Below are 20,922 nucleotides of genomic sequence, written 5' to 3' on the forward strand. Positions count from 1 at the left end.
TCGTTATAGGGTTAATAAAGTTCGGATTATTGAAACTCTCCTTGCTGTGAAAGAACTGGGTTCTTTTAAATGGGAATGGTTGCTTGCAAGAAGTCTCCTAACTCAAAGGGAATTTTCCCCAACACAGGGACAGTGTGTTGTGGAGATGAAGATTGAATGATGATTGAATGTATCTCTTAGTGACATCTCAAGCTGGTTTTAGCTGGTTTCAGCTGGCTGCTGGCCTTTGCAGGATGAGGGCCGGATGCAGATTGTGGTTACAACGGTAGAGGTAGTGGTCCTGTGTAACTTGATTTACATGTCATGTTTATAGCAACACAGTATATCGTGACTAGATATCAGAATGTTGTTTTTGGAAAAAGATGTTGCACTGCGCCACTGAATATTTTCACTCATGCCTCCTCAGCCCACCACCTCTACCGTTGTAACCACAATCTGCATCCGGCCCTCATCCTGCAAAGGCCAGCAGCCAGCTGAAACCAGCTAAAACCAGCTTGAGATGTCACTAAAGGCCCGGACACACCAAACCGACGGTCGGCGTCGGAGCCCCCGGAGCCGTCGGTGAGAGCTCAACATGTTGAATTGGCATCGGAGCCCTCCAAAACACGTCGACGGAGTGTCGGCGTGCGGGACACACTGGAAAGACTCGACCGTCGGTTTGGTGTGTCCGGGCCTTAAGAGATACATTCAATCATTCGATCCTCATCTGCACAACACACTGTCTTGTAGTTTATTACAGTCATTTAGCAGTTAAACATGTTTTCATTTTGTTATATCCAGCCATATACTGATAAATTAGGTTTTCTTCTGCAACACACCTTGTGCTGTCCTGAAATTATTTTTTATTGTTTGTATGGAGCTGTTTTGGCAGCTTTGATTTTTTAAAGTCAGTGTTTTTTTTAACTGTATTCATGGATAAATAAAATGAAGCACAAGCATAAAAAATAAATTTAAAACTATGAAACCAGGTGCAATTGAACAGTTAATAAAAATGACTCACTTGCGATAGGAGATGGCACACAGTGATTGGAGGAAGGATTTAATAGCTTGCGCAACACACCTTGTCCTGTCCTGGGAAAACATACCTCTGCTTTGGGGAATATTTGTTCAGCATCTTTGGCTTTGTGACAATACAAGCTGTAATGCAGATCACCTGTAGGGGAAAATTCACAGAATGAAAGATCTCCCTCCTAAAAGCATGATAACCAATCACAAGTCAAAAGCAGACTCCACCTTAGTGAGCAGGCTGGTTCCTCCAGAACTCTCGACGATGTGTGCTAAAAGTTTATCAATATATGTGTATTAAAGTATGATATGTACCCTGTATAGTTTCAAACTGATTAACTGCTAAATTGTGCTAGAATTACACAGCAGCCAGCTGGCAGAGGGGGGGGGGGGGGCGTCTTGAACTGTGTAGACCAAACTGTCAAGGACACGGGCAGAGCAAGATATGACTGTACAGCTGATTTCTCCGGGACTCTCGATGTTTTATGCCAGAAGTGCATCTATTTGACCTAGAACATTAATTATAGCTGAGCTTATGAAAACGCAAGAAACCACAGTGAAAACTGTTGAAATGAGAGCAAAGAATGCTACGTACATTTACTCCCTTAGAAGAGAATAATTAATCAAATGTTTAGTATGTCTGTATATTAGAAAAGTATATTAGAAGTGAATATTAATGAAATGTTTAGTTTGTCTGTATATTTTCAATGATTACTGCTGCTTAGTTCGTCTTATAAAAGCGAAAGATACAGAGTGACGTGTATGGATGACTGTGTATGGATGGATGATGGGTGTTAGAGGGAGGGCATCCAGAACTTTATGAGGTCTGGTAGTTTGCCAAGAGCAGGTGCGGGGTGAAGTGAGGACACGTATTTGGTAGAATGCCCTGAACTTTGTACAGAGTTGGCAGAGCATAAGGACCGTTGGCAATTTGCCACAATGACGTTGTGGGAGGAGCATTGGGAGGAGTTACCATAAGAAAAGTGTGGGTGATTTGCCAGAATGAGGTTTGAGGAGGAGTTGTAGGTGGAGTAATTGTAGGTGGAGTAATTGTGTATAAAATGGGTGTAAAAATGACAGTCGGGGTTCAGTTCTGGAGAGCTGATCTGGCTTTATGTGCTGCTGCTAATAAAGTCTGATTTTCCTCAAGATCTTACTGCCTGGTGTCATCTTTTCCCTCGCGAAGATTTGGACTCTGTCGTTTCCTAGACACGACACATGCACGGCGGCGAGAGTCTATTTCGGACTCCCGAGTTTAAGCACTTTCGCAAACCTCTCAATTGGAGAGGGGCGATCCGCCCAGGACTATGTACACAACTTGGCTTTAAGGAAAAGCCAGCAACCTCAGAGTTCCACCAGACGCTCAGCTCGGCTCATCTGACTAAACAGGAGACTTACGAATGCGTCAACTACTGGGTGAACTCAACGCACTAACAAAAACACATTTACACGAGATACACAAGCAGCGCCGATTCGCTCTCGGACGAGAGGGGCGAACACTCCAAAACACGTGTCATTAACCTGAGTGTAACACATAACAGATCAGCACTAAGGAAACAAAAAGCATAAACCCCCCCGGTATGGGGTTCATGCGAACGTAACCTACCTACACCACCCGCCACCAGTTGCGAATAGCGACTTAGTGCTGTATATCCAATGACCGACAAAGACGACACAACCACGAAAACAATGCATTTCAAAAGTGACCAAACGAAATACATCGCTATACCAAAGTAAATGTTTAGACGGCTGCCATGCTAGGAGACCGCAATCTATTGGAAAGACACGTAATGTCACCGAGAACAATATCCACCTACGGATAGAGGAAATATTAGCCACCCCTTACGCTTCATCGAAACTATAGGGAATCTGAACCAATCTTAATTACCAACAGGTCTCAGAACTCCTAGGTCCACATTAACTCGACCTAAAGCTCCTTACTTCCCAAAAGTAGGTTCTGAACAAGGCGGAGGTTAACTGTGTGGACAAATAGAAAATGAGAAAGCAGGTGGAACAAGGGCAAATAACCTCTACAATCTAGCCCTTGGCGTAGACCGTAGGAATCTGCGAACGGGGTATCATACTCCCTGAGGGATTCGGTCTTCCACCGGTCCTGTGTCTAACATTTGTGCACAAAAATAAAACGTGAAAGTGAAGAGCTTACCCTAAACTGACGGAGAATTGCTACGTGTTTAGCTCCCATAGACTTCGTCATAATAGGTAATAAAGAATAGTTAGTCACACCTCACATAATGCACAAATGAACATAAAATAACGTGCGATGATGAATGCCGATTCAAATTGAAACAGGGCTTAAATAGACAAGCACGTAGCTAGCCTTGGTCAGTAATCCGATCCCATAGATGGATGATAATCGCCATTCATTGCCAAAGTGGAATTAATTACTAAAATAAGCCAGAATGCGACATTGGCGCGATCTAGCGGCACAGAAAGGTAATGTCTGGAAAACCTAGTCGAATGCCTACCAGATCCATGACAAACACAGCAAATACTAAACTTGTATAAAACCACCAAAAACGCCAGCAACACCTGATAATGTTTTGGGCAAAACATGTCACTTCCCTGTGATTTCTCGCCAGTGTACTTCCAGTACAACAAATTATATTATAATTGATTCTCAAGCTCTCATTTGGTGTCATGTCACGCTAATGATTTTGTTGGGTCTTGCTAAGGCCAATTTATAAAATGAATCGTTAAAAAAGTGAATATTTAACTACAAAAAGTTCTGACATGCAGCTTTCCTGTCTAAATGAATACATGTTTAGAGAATTAAATGATTTTTTTGGTGTTCTTAGAGATGGCAAAAGACCTACAGACCTGGTGAACACACATTCAAGCCTCTTTTTAATTGTTGTCTCTCAAACTATGCTGCGAAGGATCCTTGAATTGTAGGCTATAGATCCTTGAAAGTCATTGGAAGGCCGTTGATGTTTTGGAGATGTTATACTGCCAGTGGCCCAGGGGCACTATTTAAGATCAATGACACAATGAATTCAACAAAGTATCAGGAACCCTTGGCAGAAAATCTGGTTGCCTCTGCCAGGAATTTGAGACTCTGCTGGACAATCCAGCAGGACAATGATTCCAAACATGCATCAGAATTCTGCAATGGCCATCTCAGTTTCAAGACTTAAATCCCATGAAAAACCTGCGGTCTGAACTGAAGAGGGGGGTATCCCAAGAATATCGATGATTCTGAAAAGCCAATAATTGTGGGGTAAAATTTTTTTTTTGAAATTTGTTTGCTTCCATTGAATGATTAATAATGCACACAGCTTTACACATGTTTAGAAAATAAAACTTACGTTACTAACAATTTTTGTTTTTTGTGAATATTTATCAAGGGTGCCAACAATTCTGGAGACCATTGCAGTTCCGTCAGACTGAGATTAACTAAATGAAGTAAAATTGTATTAATTTCATTTTGTTGATTTTATTTACAATAATTATTAGGGGTGCCAATAATCGGTTTATGGTTTTCAGAAAAAAATGATTACTTAAAAACATTGAAACATGAGAGTAAATGTATTGAAATAAAAGTATATAATTTTCCCATAAGTTTGAACAAAACATATACAGCGCCGTGAAAAAGTATTTGCCTGTTTTCTGATTTCCTCTTTTATCACATATTTGTCACACTGAATGGTTTCAGATCATTAAGGGCACGTTGTCCAGATCCTGAGGCAACAAAACATCCACACACCACAGTACCAGTACCACAATAGGTGAAATCAAAGTGTATAAAAATAGCTTATATAAACACTTGAGTGTGCAGTTCAGCCATATACAAATTGTTTCATTATAAAAAATTGTGGCGTCAAGAACAAAATACTATGTGTACATTTGTGATGGTATTTGTTTCCATGTTCTCTCAATAGCTTGACCATGGCTGACGATTATGCCATTATTGATGAGGATGAGGTGAGGGAGATCAGGGATGCACTGGGATGATCCATACCTTGACTTCAGCCGTGGCTAAGATCCAGGACTACTTTGAGCAGATTGACCGTGTGGAACTAAATATTGCCATCACAGGAGAGTGTGGCTCTGGCAAGTCCACCTTTGTCAATGCATTCCGGGGTCTGGGGGACGAAGACGAGGGCGCAGCTCCAACCGGCGTGGTTGAGACCACCATGGAGCCAACCGTGTACCCCCACCCTAAATATCCCAAAGTCAAAGTGTGGGACCTTCCCCGGATTGGGACACCCAATTTTCATGCGTGGGGGTTGGACCCAAAATGCACGACTCAGAAACCATAATGGAATAAAGTCCCGTCAGGGCTTTATTTGGGACGAATCCCAGGAGCATAGTCACAACAAGCAAAGTCCATACACGTAGATCCAGCCAAACAAATAACAAACAAACAAAAAGCACGGCGCCGAGGGAAGAGGCAAACTCGTAGTCGGTAAACGTGCAGGGAGGTCCGGTAGCAGGAGAGCTGTCAGCGGGGCAGATGTACAGGCGGACGGCAGGCAGAGTCGTAGTCAAGGGCGATGCGGAAGTCGAAACCATAAAACAATCAGCGAGGCAAAAGTACAAAGACGGTAGGCGAGGACGTGGTCAAAAACAAACAATGGTCAACGAAACAGAAATCAATAACGATGGTCGGTAAACCAGGCTTGGATCTTAACGTGACTCAATCAGAAAATAATGCTCAAGAGTTGCGTCGTAAAACTAGAGGCAGACAATTTCGCAGTGAACAGTAGCGCGACTGGGATATAAATGCAGGTGTAGACAGGTGTAGACAATTAGTTAGAACGTAGCAAGGAAATGGAAAACAGGTGCGATGGATGACAAGTTTAACAAGGTGATTAGTAATCGTTAGTAATAAACCTACCTAAAATCCAAGTTCTCCACCTGTTTCAGATTTGTCAGCTGCCAGCAATATTTCTGAGCAGGAACTAAAGCTTCGGGAATATACTTTACAGGAGCGTAAATTACAGTTTGAGGCAGCTAAACTACGTGCTGAGCGAGAAAATCGACCAGTCAAGGAAAAAGAAATCGATAAAGAAATTGAACTCAAGAAATTAGAGGTTCAGCTTGACTTAAGAAAACTCGAGCTCGACGCGCAGGAAAAAGAGAGCCAGAGAGAACATATTCGTGAGTGCGAAGAGCGTAATTTCGCATTACGCAAGCTTGAATTCGAATTGGCTGAAAAGAGACTCACCATCACTCCACCAGTTCCTTCAGCTCATCCTTCGCAAGACTTGCGGCCTCCTGTTTCTCTTGTTCGCTCTCCTGTGCGTGCTTCTTCTGCTCCTTCGAGTGCCTTTGTGGGTACGTTTGTTTCATCTGCTTCGGGTGGTGATTCTGTCACCGCGCCTCCGCTGAATGTTCTACCAGGAGCGTTAAATACAAATGCTCCGTTGGGTGACCATGATGTTTCGCTTGATCCTGTTCGGCCTGTGCCACTGCAACCAGGGCAGCCTTTTGATGTTAGCCGTAACATTCGTATGGTTCCACCTTTTAATGAACGTGAGATCGAAGTATATTTCACTCATTTCGAGAGGGTTGCGGTTACGCTGCAATGGGCAGTTGAGGTCTGGACTTTGCTTCTGCAGACTATGCTGGGTGGCAAAGAACAAGCGGTTTATTCGGCCCTTAGTCTTCAGCAAATTTTAGATTATAATTCTGTGAAAACAGCGATATTGCATGCATATGAGTTGGTGCCTGAAGCCTACAGACAAAAGTTTAGAAGTCTTAGAAAAACTGACAAGCTCACGTTTGTAGAGTTCGCGAGGGAAAAGGAAAATGCATTCGATAGGTGGTGTAATTCACAACGTGCACAAACCAGAGAGCAATTTCGAGAGATGATTTTGCTAGAGGAGTTTAAAAATTGCGTGCCAGACACAGTAGCGATGTATTTAAACGACCAAAAAGTAACAACACTGGCCCACGCTGCTGTATGTGCTGATGAGTTTGTGCTTACTCACAAAAACACCCTTTCTTCGTCCTCTTTTCCTCGTCGTGAGACTACTCATCCTTCTGCTTCGCGGCAGACTTACCGGAATGCAAAGTCCGATAAGCCTCCGCCTCCGTCATCTAATAGTGAGTCTCGTGAATGCTACTATTGCCACGAAATTGACCATCTCATTGCTGCATGTCCTGCTTTAAAAAAGAAGAACGCGGCTTTGAAACAAAAAGGTGCAAAAGGTTCTGGTTGCGTGAGCAACTCCGTTCACTCACATAGTGAAATAGATTAAGGTTATGAACCGTTCAGTTTTGAAGGAATGGTCTCACTCACAGGGCGTGAGGAAGACAACATTCATGTTAAAATGTTACGAGACACGGGTTCGGTTCAGAGTTTTATTCTTTGTTCTGCTTTGCCATTTTCAGAGGAAACATATTGTGGTTCGGATGTACTCGTTCAAGGCATTGAACTAGGACATTTAAAAGTTCCTTTGCACTCTGTGTATCTTAAGAGTGATTTAGTTTCTGGCTGTTTTAAAGTGGCTGTTCGTCCGCAGCTGCCCATGGAAGGGTTCAGCCTTCTAATTGGGAACGATGTAGCTGGCGGAAAAGTTCTTCCTCTTCCTGAAGTTGTCTCAAAGCCTTTGACACACACTGATGTGGACTCTAGTTTGTCTGGAGCCTTTCCAGTGTGTGTAGTAACTAGAGCTCAAGCCCGCAAGTCTAACACCGATTTGTCTAATACGTTTATGTCACTGGAGAATCCATTCACGCCTTCTCGTCCCCGATCTTCAGCACATCGTTCACTGTCTACGTCCGGTGGTGCTGAAGTTCCGAATTCGGCCCGGTCGCTGTCCACACACCGTGGTGCTGAAATTTCAACCTCTGCCCTGTCGTTGCCTATTGACAGAGACTTGATAATGCGTGAACAGAAAAAAGATCCGTCTTTAGCCAAGTGTCGTGCTTCTGCTGCTGGGAAGGAAGATGTAGTGAATAAATCCGTGGCATATTACTGGCAGAATGGCTTGTTGAGGCGAAAGTGGACTCCATCTCAGAGTCAAGACTTGGGCTGGAATACAGCTTGTCAACTGGTGGTCCCTGCTAAATTTAGGCTACATGTTTTGATGTTGGGGCATGATCATGACTTTGCTGGTCATCTAGGCGTTAAGAAAAGTTACCATCGTACGTTATTTATTTTGGCCTGGCCTCAAATCTGATGTGGCAAAACACTGCCGTTCGTGCCATCGCTGCCAAATGGCAGGGAAACCTAACCAAGTTATTCCACCCGCTCCACTTCGTCCAATTCCGGTTACGGGAGAACCATTTGAACACATCATTTTGGATTGTGTAGGGCCTTTGCCAAAAACGAAATCTGGGCATAGGTTCCTGTTGACAATCATGTGTGCCGCTACACGCTACCCAGAAGCTGTTCTGCTGCGCTCAATAAAGGCAAAGCCAGTAGTGAAGGTGCTAGTTTGTTTCTTCTTGACTTTCGGACTGCCTAAGGTCATACAAACTGATCAGGGATCCAACTTCCTGTCTCGCTTGTTTAAACAGGTGTTACAGCAGCACCTGCGCAAGGCCTGTGCTTGCGCTCAGGAAGCTTTGTCTACAGCCCAGTCGAAGATGAAGACTCGATATGACCACAAGTCTGTTCATCGTAGTTTTCATGCTGGTGACACAGTTTTAGTGCTGTTGCCTCTGCTTGGGTCTGCCCTACAGGCAAAGTTTTTGGGACCTTATGAAATTGAGTCTAAGATTAGTGACTCCGATTATGTCCTTCGTATGCCAGACAGGCGGCGTAAAACCCGAGTGTGTCACATCAACATGTTAAAGTCGTATGTTTCCAGGGAGCCTGAACCTAAGACTGAGAGTGTGTGTCCTGTGCCTGTTGCTTCTGCAGCTCCTGTGGTCTCCTCCTGTTCCCCAGAGGAGGATGGCCTGAGTTTCCGTGATGTGCCTGTTTCGTGTCCCCGCCTTCCGAATTCAGGGACTTTGGAAGAGTTGCCTCGTTTTCTCTCTCATTTGTCAGATTCCTGTGCTAAGGATGTCCAGAGGTTGATAGAATCCGGTCCTGGTTTGTTCTCAGATGTTCCCTCGCGGACTAATGTCCTTAGTCACGACATCAATGTGGGTGACCATCCGCCCATTAAACAACATGCTTATCGTCTGAATCCGACAAAGAGAGCAATTATGAGTTCTGAAGTGCAGTATCTTGTGGATCACGGGTTAGCTGAACAGAGTTCCAGTGCTTGGAGCTCCCTGTGTATTTTGGTTCCGAAACCTGATGGAACAGTTTGTTTCTGCACAGATTACAGGAAGGTGAATGCTGTGACTAAACCAGACTCTATTCCACTTCCACGCATGGAAGACTGTGTGGCCAGAGTCAGTTCAGCGCGGTTTGTCAGTAAGCGCGACTTGTTGAAGGGCTACTGGCAGGTCCCACTGACACCTCATGCAGCTGAAATCTCAGCATTTGTTACTCCCGACTGCTTTATGCAGTATTCAGTCATGGCGTTTGGGCTGCGCAATGCGCCGGCCAGCTTCGAACGTCTGATGGGTAAAGTTTTAGCTGGCATACAGAATTGTGAGGTGTACTTAGACGACATCGTTCTTCACTCGTCATCTTGGTCTAATCACCTTGAATTACTCGACACCGTGTTCCATCTTGGCCAAATGTGAATTTGGTAAAGCCACTGTTACCTACCTGGGTAAACAGGTTGGTCAAGGGGAGGTTCGGCCTGTTGAGGCCAAGATTCTAGCCATTGTTGAGTTCCCAACTACAAAAACCAAGCGTGAGCTACGCCGGTTCTTGGGGATGGCTGGCTACTATCGTAGTTTCTGCCGGAACTTCTCTGATGTTGTGTTGCCCCTTACGAATTTATTTCGTAATTCTTGTGATTTTGTGTGGTCTGGTGATTGTGAGGCTGCGTTTCAAAATGCCAAGGCGTTGCTCTGCAGTTCTCCGGTGCTTGCGGCGCTGAACTTCGACCTGCCTTTTAAGCTTGAGGTTGATGCAAGTGCAACTGGTGCTGGTGCTGTCCTTCTTCAGGAGGCTCCAGATGGACTGGATCACCCCGTCTGTTACTTTTAGAAAAAGTTCTTAAAACATCAGTTGAACTATAGTACCATCGAAAAGGAAGCACTAGCCCTGTTGTTAGCTCTGCAACATTTTGAAGTATATATTGGTTCCACCGCAGCACCTGTATGTGTGTACACCGACCATAACCCCCTTGTGTTTTTCTCCAGGATGAAGAATGCCAATCAGCGCATTATGTGTTGGTCACCATACCTGCAAGGCTTCAACCTGGAGATCCGTTAAAAGAAGGGGTGTAATAACATTCTGGCGGACACATTATCTCGCTCTTATCAATAAGAGGATTTTAGTGTTGATTTGTTTTGTCATTGATCAACATTATATGTTGATTTTTGGTGTTACATCCCTAAGCATTTATGTATTCTTGCTGTGCTGTCATTTTGTCTTTGTGTTTTTTTTTCAGACAGTCCAGCAGGAGGCTTAATTGCTGATTGACCCTGATTGGGGGGCCGGCCCTATAAAAGGTGCCGGCTGACGTCACTCCAGGTGGTTGGCTCACTTTGGGGGGAACTTCGTTTTCGGTTCTTGCTTCCTCGCAGCTGACACGCCACGCTTCGCGCTCGCCCACACTCTCCTGCCACAGTGAGAGGCTCGGAGCGAGGCCTGGAAAATTGGGCGGCTTCGTTGCGGCCTTCTGGCATCTTTTTGATCTTTCGTTTTGAATACTTATTTTTTTTGTAATTATAATAAATTGATTATTTTTTTAAGTTATCCTCCGTTGTCTGCCGTTTTCTTGCCCTTGCTTTATTTAGTAATTTGTTATAGTTTCCTGTCCCTAGCAGGGAACGTAGCAGACAACACTACTGAACATGGTGCATGGTTACTGTAGCTAATTATATTTTATACCGAATATGGCAGGGTGCAGTGAGGAAACTGCGTCTGCCGAAGTACATGCAGTTACAGTGTAATTATCGTGTCCTCCAAAAGTGTTCACTCGCTTGATAAAGACTAGTAAGGATGACAATACATACAATATCGGTTATAAATCGTAATTGGACAATTATATTCCAAAATACAAAATCTGCAATCTTCTTAATACAACTATGACAGAGCAGGGAAGACCGGGGCACAAATGACCAGAGGGCATGTTGAAACATGGGGATTTTGCATATTTGCGGTGGTGCAAGAATAATGGGTTTGTTTTGACTAATGTATTATAGCAATGTGCCTATCATGTGTGAGTGGCTGTACAATTTTGAAACGTCATCAATAGTAATTAACAAAGCTTTTTCCATTTCAGCTGGTTGTTTAGCCTTTTATATTTGTCTAATAGGAACAAAATGTACTCCATAACATGCTATTCAGATTTTTTGTTCATTTTAGGCTAAATCAATCTTAGTGATCTGTATACTGTATACATCATTTTCCTCACCCATTGCATATATTTTTGGCAATTAAAACACACGCTGAGACGTAAAATGCCTGTGTTAATAGTCACCTCGAGGAAAGGCAACAGACTCTTAAAAGAAACAAAACAAAAAAAAAGGTTATTGACCTTCACAAGTCAGGACATGGTTAATATAAACACACAAATGAACAATAGATACTGCTTTACACTATTTATGGTCACAAAATGGAGGCAGGCGAGATGTTAATTAATTAATAATGAAGTAAAAAAAACAACAAAAAAAACACTTGGTGAATGCAGTCTGCCTGTTTAAGGTCAGTATAGCTGTTGTATACCCAACAGAGAAAGTACAAATAATGGAGAACAGAGGCTTACATCCATTTTATTTGTCACTAGCTGAAACCATTGAGGACAAGTTCAAACTGTACTTCTCTGAACTTCACTATCCGATGCGCATACCCTCTTTATAAGGACCTTGTCAACTGTCATTTATTTGACCAATGAACATAAAGGTCATGGAAGGAGCCAATGACATTGTAAGGAGTTCATGTAAAGATGTTTGGTTGTAATATACCACAGCTCCTCCCCTCGTTGATAGGTTTTACAGAACCATTTTCAAATAAAATAAACAATTTTATTCCAATTTCTTTTTGTAATTTCTTTTTATTTAAATTTTTTATTAAGTAATCACATTTTTTTGAAAACAATAGGTGTCAAAATTATTGCCGCCCATAACAATTATTGTAAATAAAATCAAAGAAAATTAAATTGGCAATACATTTTACTTAACTTAATTAATCTCAGTCTAAAGGAAGTATACGGTGTCATTACAACACTTCCAGTTTCACCAGAGTATAAAAATGAGGTAACAAGCATGCAAAATCCCTTTGTCATCGATCCCAATGTCAATAATTGTATTATTTCTTAGTTTACAGTATTTCTTGCTCATATTTATCAAAGGTGCCAATAATTCTGGAACCCACTGTATGTTTTGCCAGGAGATGTTTTTGTTTTAAAAAAAAACATTGATTAAAAAAAAGCCACAAAAAACAAAACTATCGCAAGTGAGTCATTTTTATGAACTGTTCAGTATAACTGTATTTTTTATGCTTGTGCTTCATTTTATTTATCCATGAATACAGTTTAAAAAAACACTGACTTTAAAAAACCAAAGCCACCAAAGCTCCATACAAACAATAAAAAATAATTTCAGGACAGCACAAGGTGTGTTGCAGAAGAAAACTTAATTTATCAGTATATGGCTGGATATAACAAAATTAAAACGTGTTTAACTGCTAAATGACAAACTACAAGATAGCAGGGACAGTGTGTTGTGGAGATGAGGATTGAATGATGATTGAATGTATCTCTTAGTGAAATCTCAAAATGGTTTTAGCTGGTTTCAGCAGGCTGCTGGCCTTTGCAGGATGAGGGCCGGATGCAGATTGTGGTTCCAGTGGTAGAGGTGGTGGGCAGAGGAGGCGTATGTGGAAATATTCAGTGGCACAGTGCAACATCTTTCTCCAAAAACAACTGTAGGGGAAAATTCACAGAACAAAAGATATCCCTCCTAAAAGCATGATAAAAAATCACAAGTCAAAATCAGTCTCCACCTTAGTGAGCAGGCTGATTCCTCCAAAAACTCTCAACGATGTATGCTAAAAGTGTATCATTATATCCGTATTAAAGTAAGATATATACCCTGTATAGTTTCAAACTGATTAACTGCTAAATTGTGCTAGAATTACACAGAGAACCCATATGTAACCGGAATTGAATAAAGCAGCCAGGATGGAGTGATCTACAGTGTCGAAGTTAGCAGAGAGATCTAGAAGAATGAGGACAGAGGAGAGGGAGGCTGCTCGTGCGGCATAGAGTGATTCACTGACGGAGAGGAGCGCGGTCTCTGTCAAATGGCCAGATCTGAAGCCAGACTGGTGGGGGTCTAGCAGGTTGTTGTTAGAAAAGAAGGAAGAAAGTTGACTAGAAGCGGCTCGTTCTATGGTTTTAGATTTGTTAGATTTCAGTGTTTTCAAGATGTAACTGGGCTAAAAAGTTGACACACAAGTTCTGCTCCTATTCAAAGGCATATCCCCACAATCACCCTGTTTTCCCCCACTCTATATTCATTTCCTTTCCTGGCGCAAACACTGTAAGAGTGTAATTGTCTGTGAATCTGTAAAAGGGGATTCCATGGGAATGCATAGGTAGCAAGGCACATTTCATTGCTTTAAAGATGTAAATGAAAGGAAGGTGCATGCTTGCTTGACCGCGACGTGTATATCCCTGGTACGCACATAGGTAGTAAGGCACATTCCTTTGATTTAAACAAGTAAATTGGGGGAATCCTTGTGGCGGCGTTCTCAAATCAACGTCGGTGCTCGCTTGCTGGACCGCGACGTGTACTAATATCCCATAATAGGAATCCCAAGGAAATAGGCGAGCAAAGCACATTTCGTTAATTTTAAGAAGTAAATTAATGAAACCTCCATTGAGCGATTGACGGTTTTCAGAGAACCAATAAATTGCAACAGGGTGTTTGTGGCGACGTTTGTGATTTAACGTCGGTGCGGCTTGTTCGGCCTTACAATTTGAGGGGATTCCATGTAGATGGGAAAAGCAGGGCACAATTCACTAATTTAAAGAAGTAAATTTAGTGAAACCTCCGGTGAGTTAAAAGGGATTTTCAGAGGATTCCTGATTACAAGAGCTGTCAGTGGCAGCGTTCGTGATTTTAACGCTGGTGTATAACTTGCTCTACCCTGACGTGTGTATGAGAAATTATCCGTTGTCAGTATCGTGGTTGTTGTTTAACGTTTAATGTGTAAGTGTTTCGTACTTGTGTCTGGTATACCGTTTTATAAAAAATAGCTTGTGCATTTTGGCATTAGTGGCGGCACGGATGGTGCAGTGGGTAGCACTGCCGCCTCACAGCAAGGAGGTCCTGGGTTCGAATCCCCGTCGGCCGGGGCCTCTCTGTGCGGAGTTTGCATGTTCTCCCCGTGTCTGCGTGGGTTTCCTCCGGTTTCCTCCCACAGTCCAAAGACATGCACGTTAGGCTGATTGGAGAGTCTAAATTGCCCGTAGGTATGAGTGTGTGAGTGAATGGTGTGTGTGCCCTGAGATAGACTGGCGACCTGTCCGGGGTGTGTTCCTGCCCGGTGTGTGCTGGGATGGTCTCCAGCCCCCCTGCGACCGTGATCAGGATAAGCGGGTTCAGATAATGGATGGATGGATGGATTTTGGCATTAACTTTGGTAGTGGTGTTGTTCAGTCCTAATTAATACAAAGGAGTGCTAACATTAAGTCGTGCCAATTGTGCATCCTAGCCTAAAAAAAAAACAAAAAAACGGTAATCTGTGTGATTTCTGTGAGGGACACGTAGCAAACAAATACCCTTTGAAAGTTCAAGTTTGAGTTGTCAGTAATTTTAATTTGGTAACTGAAATCATGTTTGGGAAACGTGATAAGAGTCAGGTTCCCACTTCTGAGAAAGGCGGAAAGGCCGTACCTGAAGTTACCAATGACTCCCTTCTCAAAGATACAAAAGGTTTTATATATTCACATTTGAAGTTGGAGGACATGGAAAGATATATTGAAAATAAGTATGGTTTTCAAACTGACGAAAATAAGGTGTGGAGTTTGGATAGTATAAAGAAAATTTCTACGCATGTCGGATAAACGTAAACTTCCCCTCGCCGGCCTTATTGTTAGTCATATGCGAAGGCGGAATGAAACCGACTCCTTGACATTGAAAGAGAAAAAGTAAAAAATCTAGCCGACCAATTGGAAAGTGTTAAATCAAAGAGGACAAAAATGGATGCAGAAATAATAGCATTAAAAGAACAAATTACACATTTGCGGGAAATACAATTATTGGCCCCTGAGAGTGAAGCGTTGGCACGACCAGTTCAACCTTCTGCCCCACCTTTTTATCAGGAAAAGAAGCCGGTTGTTTTAGCTCGGGACGATGAATGGACTTGCAGTGGTAGTGAATCGGACGATGACATGGCACCTCAATTAAGGGCAGTAATACAAAGACGGGTAGAGGGTGAAATTCACTTTACCCATAAATCAACCAAGCCCCAAGATATTGACAAGTGGTCGCAAGATTTAAAACATCCCGAAAATAACAACGAATCCTTGCCGTGAATGGGACCAGAGACCGAAACAATCACAGACATACCATACATACAAATACAAACTGGACATATGCATACACCTATACTAATTCAAGTTTTATAGTTATGTTATGATTTACTTTACATTATTTATTTATTTCCCGTATTTCATTTTCTGTTTTTCCGTTTTATTTGGGCGGCACGGTGAAATATGGAGATTGCATGTTCTCCCCGTACCCGCGTGGGTTTTCTCCCACAATCTAAAAACATACAGGTTTAGACTATTTCACAGGGCTTTGCTGCAAAAGAGTATGAGTGCTCAGTCATGGTCAGCATACATCACTTGTGTCACACCAATGCATATTTAATTTCTATTTCTGTACTCTCTTGAAATGATGGTTGATCATAGATGTATATGTGATCATATGATCAGAGGGGGAAATTGTTAGATTTCAGTGTTTTCAAGATGTAACTGAGCTAAAAAGTTGACACACAAGTTCTGCTCCTATTCAAATGCATATCCCCACAATCACCCTGTTTTCCCCCACTCTATATTCATTTCCTTTCCTGGCGTTGATTTGAGGTCTAGGTGCCGACAACCATTTGTCTGCACAACCATTTGGCCTAACCAGGAAACCTGTCAATAGATATTATCATATCTAAAGGAGTGTTTTGTCATCATGGATGAAGCATTTCCTTTCAGATACTGATATAAACTCTGTCATTCCCAGTAAGGATTGTGTAAGATTGGTGAAAGCTCAGGAAAATGTGCACACTACCTGGAACCACGAATAAAGAGCTGGAACTTGTCTTACAGCCTCAAATTTTTGAGACTCTTTCTTTCCTGAAACGCGATTCGAAGTACCAGCAGCGAAACAGTTATAGTATTGAAGAAGAAACAAGAAGTTCTTCAGATAGAAAAGGAAGAAGAGATAGTTCTGGATGATGGAGGGATCCAGAGTAGGCTTTTTTAGCAGCGGGGTGATGTGGGCCCTCTTGGAGGATGCTGGAAAATAGCCAGAAGACAGGGAGGAGTTAACAAGGGAGGTGACAAATGGGAGAATGTCAGGGGTGATAGTCTGGAGAAGAGAAGAGGGGATAGGGTCAAGGGCACAGGTTGTAGGGCGGTGGGAGAGCAGGAGTTGAGAAACATCAGAGTCTGTAAGGGGAAAGAAAGTGGAAAAGGAAGGGATGGGCCTTGAGGGGGGCAGGGGCGACAGTTTCCGGAGGTTAGAAGTGGAGTTGTGAATTTGTGTTTGATCGTATTTTACCATGTGCATGTTCAAAAACTATCAAGACCTTATATATTGTTTCTCAAATTCACAAACCTTGAAGGATTTTCAATGACTGTCGGAGCCCCATCTTTGTCATCTTCCTCCCTAGTTATCTAGTTGACTTTTAAATATCACCACCAAAGCTAGTTAATGGTTAAGTTACATCATACAAAACCAAAATGAGTCACTAAAAATGTTTAACGGGGCCGACATAAAAAAAGGTGTTTGTGGGGGGAAAAGAAATAAACGGCAGATCAAAATTCCTCTTCAGAAATTGCTCTTTGTCAGGGTTGTTTGGGGGGTGAAGCCGATCCAAGCATGTGCTGGGTGCCACCTGCATGTATAGCATTACTGCATTGTCTATAGCATTCTCAGCACCACTGTGCTGCCACACAAAATAAAATCTTGAAACAGCAATCTTTAAATTGTACTTATAATTAGTTCTGCAGCAGCGTTACAACTATATTTAGTGCACAAAATACAAGCAATGACTGCTGACTGACTCCTTGGAGAAGAGAACCAAATATCTTTTTTAGTGTGTTTTGAATATGCATTATGCATATCAATAGGCTATATGGGGCTATATGTTCAAACAATGTAGGTTATAATGTGGATCACTGAGGTGTCCCTTATGCAATTCTTTAATGTGATTCTACGTGACACAAGGAGGCATTTTACTTTACATTTTTATTTCAAAGGAGCAAAATAATCGTCTCGCGGTTGTATGCCTCTGCTAAGCAGTCGAATTGCAGTTTACACCCCTGTCTGCACAAACTCATTTGTGTTACTTATAATGTAAACAACATTAAATGTTTTCTGAATATTTAGTTTAAGGCAGAGAAGTAGAATGATAAAACCAGGAAAAGTATTTGATTATAAAAAATGCTTTAATCAAATTGAACAAGTTTAACCAACATTGTATGAATTTATTTGATTTGCACCATCCTCGAGTAGTCGAGGAGGGTTAGGGTGGGTCTGCAGGTCAAAGTGCTGCTTAGTTGAAGAGGAAGAAGGAGGCCAGAGGCACCAGGAGGAGGAAGAGGATGCTCTGTCCGATGCGCAGGGCGTTGTTGCACAAGTTTCCCTCACAGCAGTTCAGGCCCACATCAGCTCCCAGTTGAGCAATCGGGGATCCAGAACAGTTACCTTGGGATGCACATCCCTTCACCAGCCCACCTGCAGGCACAATAGGAAGAAAATGTAATTTTCAAGAAATAATATTGATGCATCTGCCTAAAGATTTATTTCCTGTATTTTAAGTCTTACAGAGCCTCCCCCTAGTTACCCTAGGTTAAAAAATATTTAAAATTTCTGTGTTAATATTTAACACGGTAATTTGTACTCTTGTTTTGCAATCTGTGCATTTGGTTTGCCGATCCAGGGTACAGTCTGGCAAACCGAGCACATAGTTTGCAAAAGTGAGCGTGCAGATTGGCAAACCGAGCGCACAATTTGCAAAACTGAGTGTACGGATTTCTGAATTATTATTTGTTTTACCAAGGTACCTACGGGGGCTCCATTTTAACCTCTTGCAGATTAAGTAACCAATATTTTATATTATTGAAATTCAAATTCGATAACTCCTCCAAATTACTATAGCCATAATAATTGACCAGGTGGACATAAGTTCTCACATGTTATGTAAAGGGTAAGAACATGCCTCATCACTAAAAACAGATGTATAATGAATAATTCTGATTGAATGTGGTATTTATTGGTTTCAATACAATACATTTCAGCTATAAGATGTTTTTTACAGAATGGTTTCCTTTACACAAATATTTTATCAGAACATTCTGGTTTGCTTCATGCAAAACAACATCAATGCCCGAATAATTATTTAATAATGATTAATAATGAATGAATTAATAATTATCAATGCCCATATTTTTAGTTATATTCGTGCCATGTCTATTCCCAGCATAAAATTACAAGATAAGATAGTTCTCACCTGCGAACTTAAAGCAGCGATCTTCACCTTCCTTGCACTCCTGAGTAATTGTGCAGTCACCAGCTGCACAGGTGAAACACTTTTTTCCATTGATTCTGGATTCGGGTAATGCTGTAACAGGATAATAAGATAATGTGTGAATTCTGGATATTAAGTAAAAAAGAGACTTAAGAAGACGCAGGGAGCTCTGCCTGTTCATAACCATAACATAAAGTAAAAATAAAAAAGTAAAATGGTAAGCATTCAAGTTATGTGAGCTTGGAGTTGATGTCTAATTGTGAATCACCTGACTGTGCAGTCACCAAAAGCACAGGTGAAACACTTTTGGATTCTGGTAATGCTATAACAGGATACAGTTGCAGACCCTTCTAAAGTAAGAGCTCATTTCTATGTCACTCTTTATCAAAAGTTCTATTTAAAATCAGGACAATAAAAACAAAATATAATATAACACAAAATAATTACCTCAACTGAATTTGGCATCTAAACAGAAGTAGCCACTCTAGCCTAGACTAAAGGCTTCTCAGTTTTCACGAACTGAGTGGGTGAATATTTGAGAAGGGCTGAACAATAGTCTGTAGGAGAATACTGTGTTAGCCAACGTAGCCTACATGTTAAACTAAATCCCACATGCCATTAATGACAACAATTTCAGTTTACATTATTGCTTTCGAACTGTCACGAGAGCAAGTTTTAGTGGTATTACCTTTGGAGAAGAGTGCGCACGTCAGGGCAATGGTGAATAGGAGTTTCATTGTGTCCAGTATTATGCGCGCAATTGATGGAAACGAGACTGCGACCGTTTATATACTGTGAACCTGAGGGGCGTAAAGGCGTGACCCTTGGGCATTAGGTTTCATACAGGATATGGCAGGGTGCAGTGAGGAAACTGCATCTGCCGAAGTACATGCAGTTACAGTGTAATTATCGTGTCCTCCAAAAGTGTTCACACACTTGATAAAGACTAGTAAGGATGACAATACATACAATATCGGTTATGAATATATATGAACATGCTATTCAGATTTTTGGTTCAGTTTAGACTACTTCAATCTTAGCGATCTGTATACTGTACATATCATTTTCCTCACCCATTGCATATATTTTTGGCAATTAAAACACACGCTGAGACGTAAAATGCCTGTGTTAATAATCACCTCGAGGAAAGGCAACAAACTCTTAAAAGAAACAAAACAAAAAAAAGGCTATTGACCTTCACAAGTCAGGACATGGTTAATATAAACATACAAATGAACAATAGATACTGCTTTACTATCTACTATTCATGGTCACAAAATGGAGGCAGGCGAGATGTTAATTAATTAATAATGATCAAGTTACAGACCATAAGAGCAAATGAGCACATGGGACATTTGTACTTTGAACAATCGGACATTTGTATCCGGGTAACATCACTTGTCGCAAAACTACGATGCCTCCGATGAGGATACAGAATCTTGTCAGCATATCTGCACGAAGTATACAGTATAAGACGTTTACAACTGCTAAAACATCTGTCCTGTCATGTCCATCAGGTAGACAATACTACGTTAAAGTTAGATTGTCTTTAGAACTTTCAGAATTATGCAGAAAGATTGTAGGTCAAACACTTGATCTAACATTAGAAGCTGCCCACATAAAAAGGTGGTATTGCAATCACCACGGGCACCATGAATCAGCAGGTAAAAAAAACCCAAAAAAAAGCACTTAGTGAATGCAGTCTGCCTGTTTAAGGTCAGTATAGCTGTTGTATACCCAACAGAGAAAGTACAAATAATGGAGAACAGAGGCTTACAGCCATTTTATTTGTCACTAGCTGAAACCATTGAGGACAAGTTCAAACTGTACTTCTCTGAACTTCACTATCCGATGCGCATACCCTCTTTATAAGGACCGTGTCAACTGTCATTTATTTGACCAATGAACATAAAGGTCATGGAAGGAGCCAATGACATTGTAAGGAGTTCATGTAAAGATGTTTGGTTGTAATATACCACAGCTCCTCCCCTCGTTGATAGGTTTTACAGAACAATTTTCAAATAAAATAAACAATTTTATTCTAATTTCTTTTTATTTAAAATTTTTTATTAAGTAATCACATTTTTTTGAAAACAATAGGTGTCAAAATTATTCTCTGATGTTGTGTTGCCCCTTACGAATTTACTTCGTAATTCTTGTGATTTTGTGTGGTCTGG

General features: G+C 41.5%; 1 protein-coding gene across 1 annotated transcript; it reads right to left on the reverse strand.

Moving 5' to 3' along the window:
* Nucleotides 1–17,644: 17,644 nt before the first annotated feature.
* Nucleotides 17,645–19,521, reverse strand: LOC133122469 (xenoxin-3-like). The gene is made up of 3 exons (XM_061232455.1): nt 19,434–19,521; nt 18,728–18,838; nt 17,645–17,952 (listed from the first exon to the last, which is right to left on the reverse strand). The coding sequence occupies exons 1-3, from the start codon at nt 19,480–19,482 to the stop codon at nt 17,771–17,773; spliced, it is 342 nt and encodes a 113-aa protein (XP_061088439.1). The 5' UTR covers nt 19,483–19,521; the 3' UTR covers nt 17,645–17,770.
* Nucleotides 19,522–20,922: the final 1,401 nt, after the last annotated feature.

The sequence above is a fragment of the Conger conger genome, chromosome 1, assembly GCF_963514075.1.
Source record: "Conger conger chromosome 1, fConCon1.1, whole genome shotgun sequence".
Lineage (NCBI taxonomy): Eukaryota > Metazoa > Chordata > Actinopteri > Anguilliformes > Congridae > Conger > Conger conger.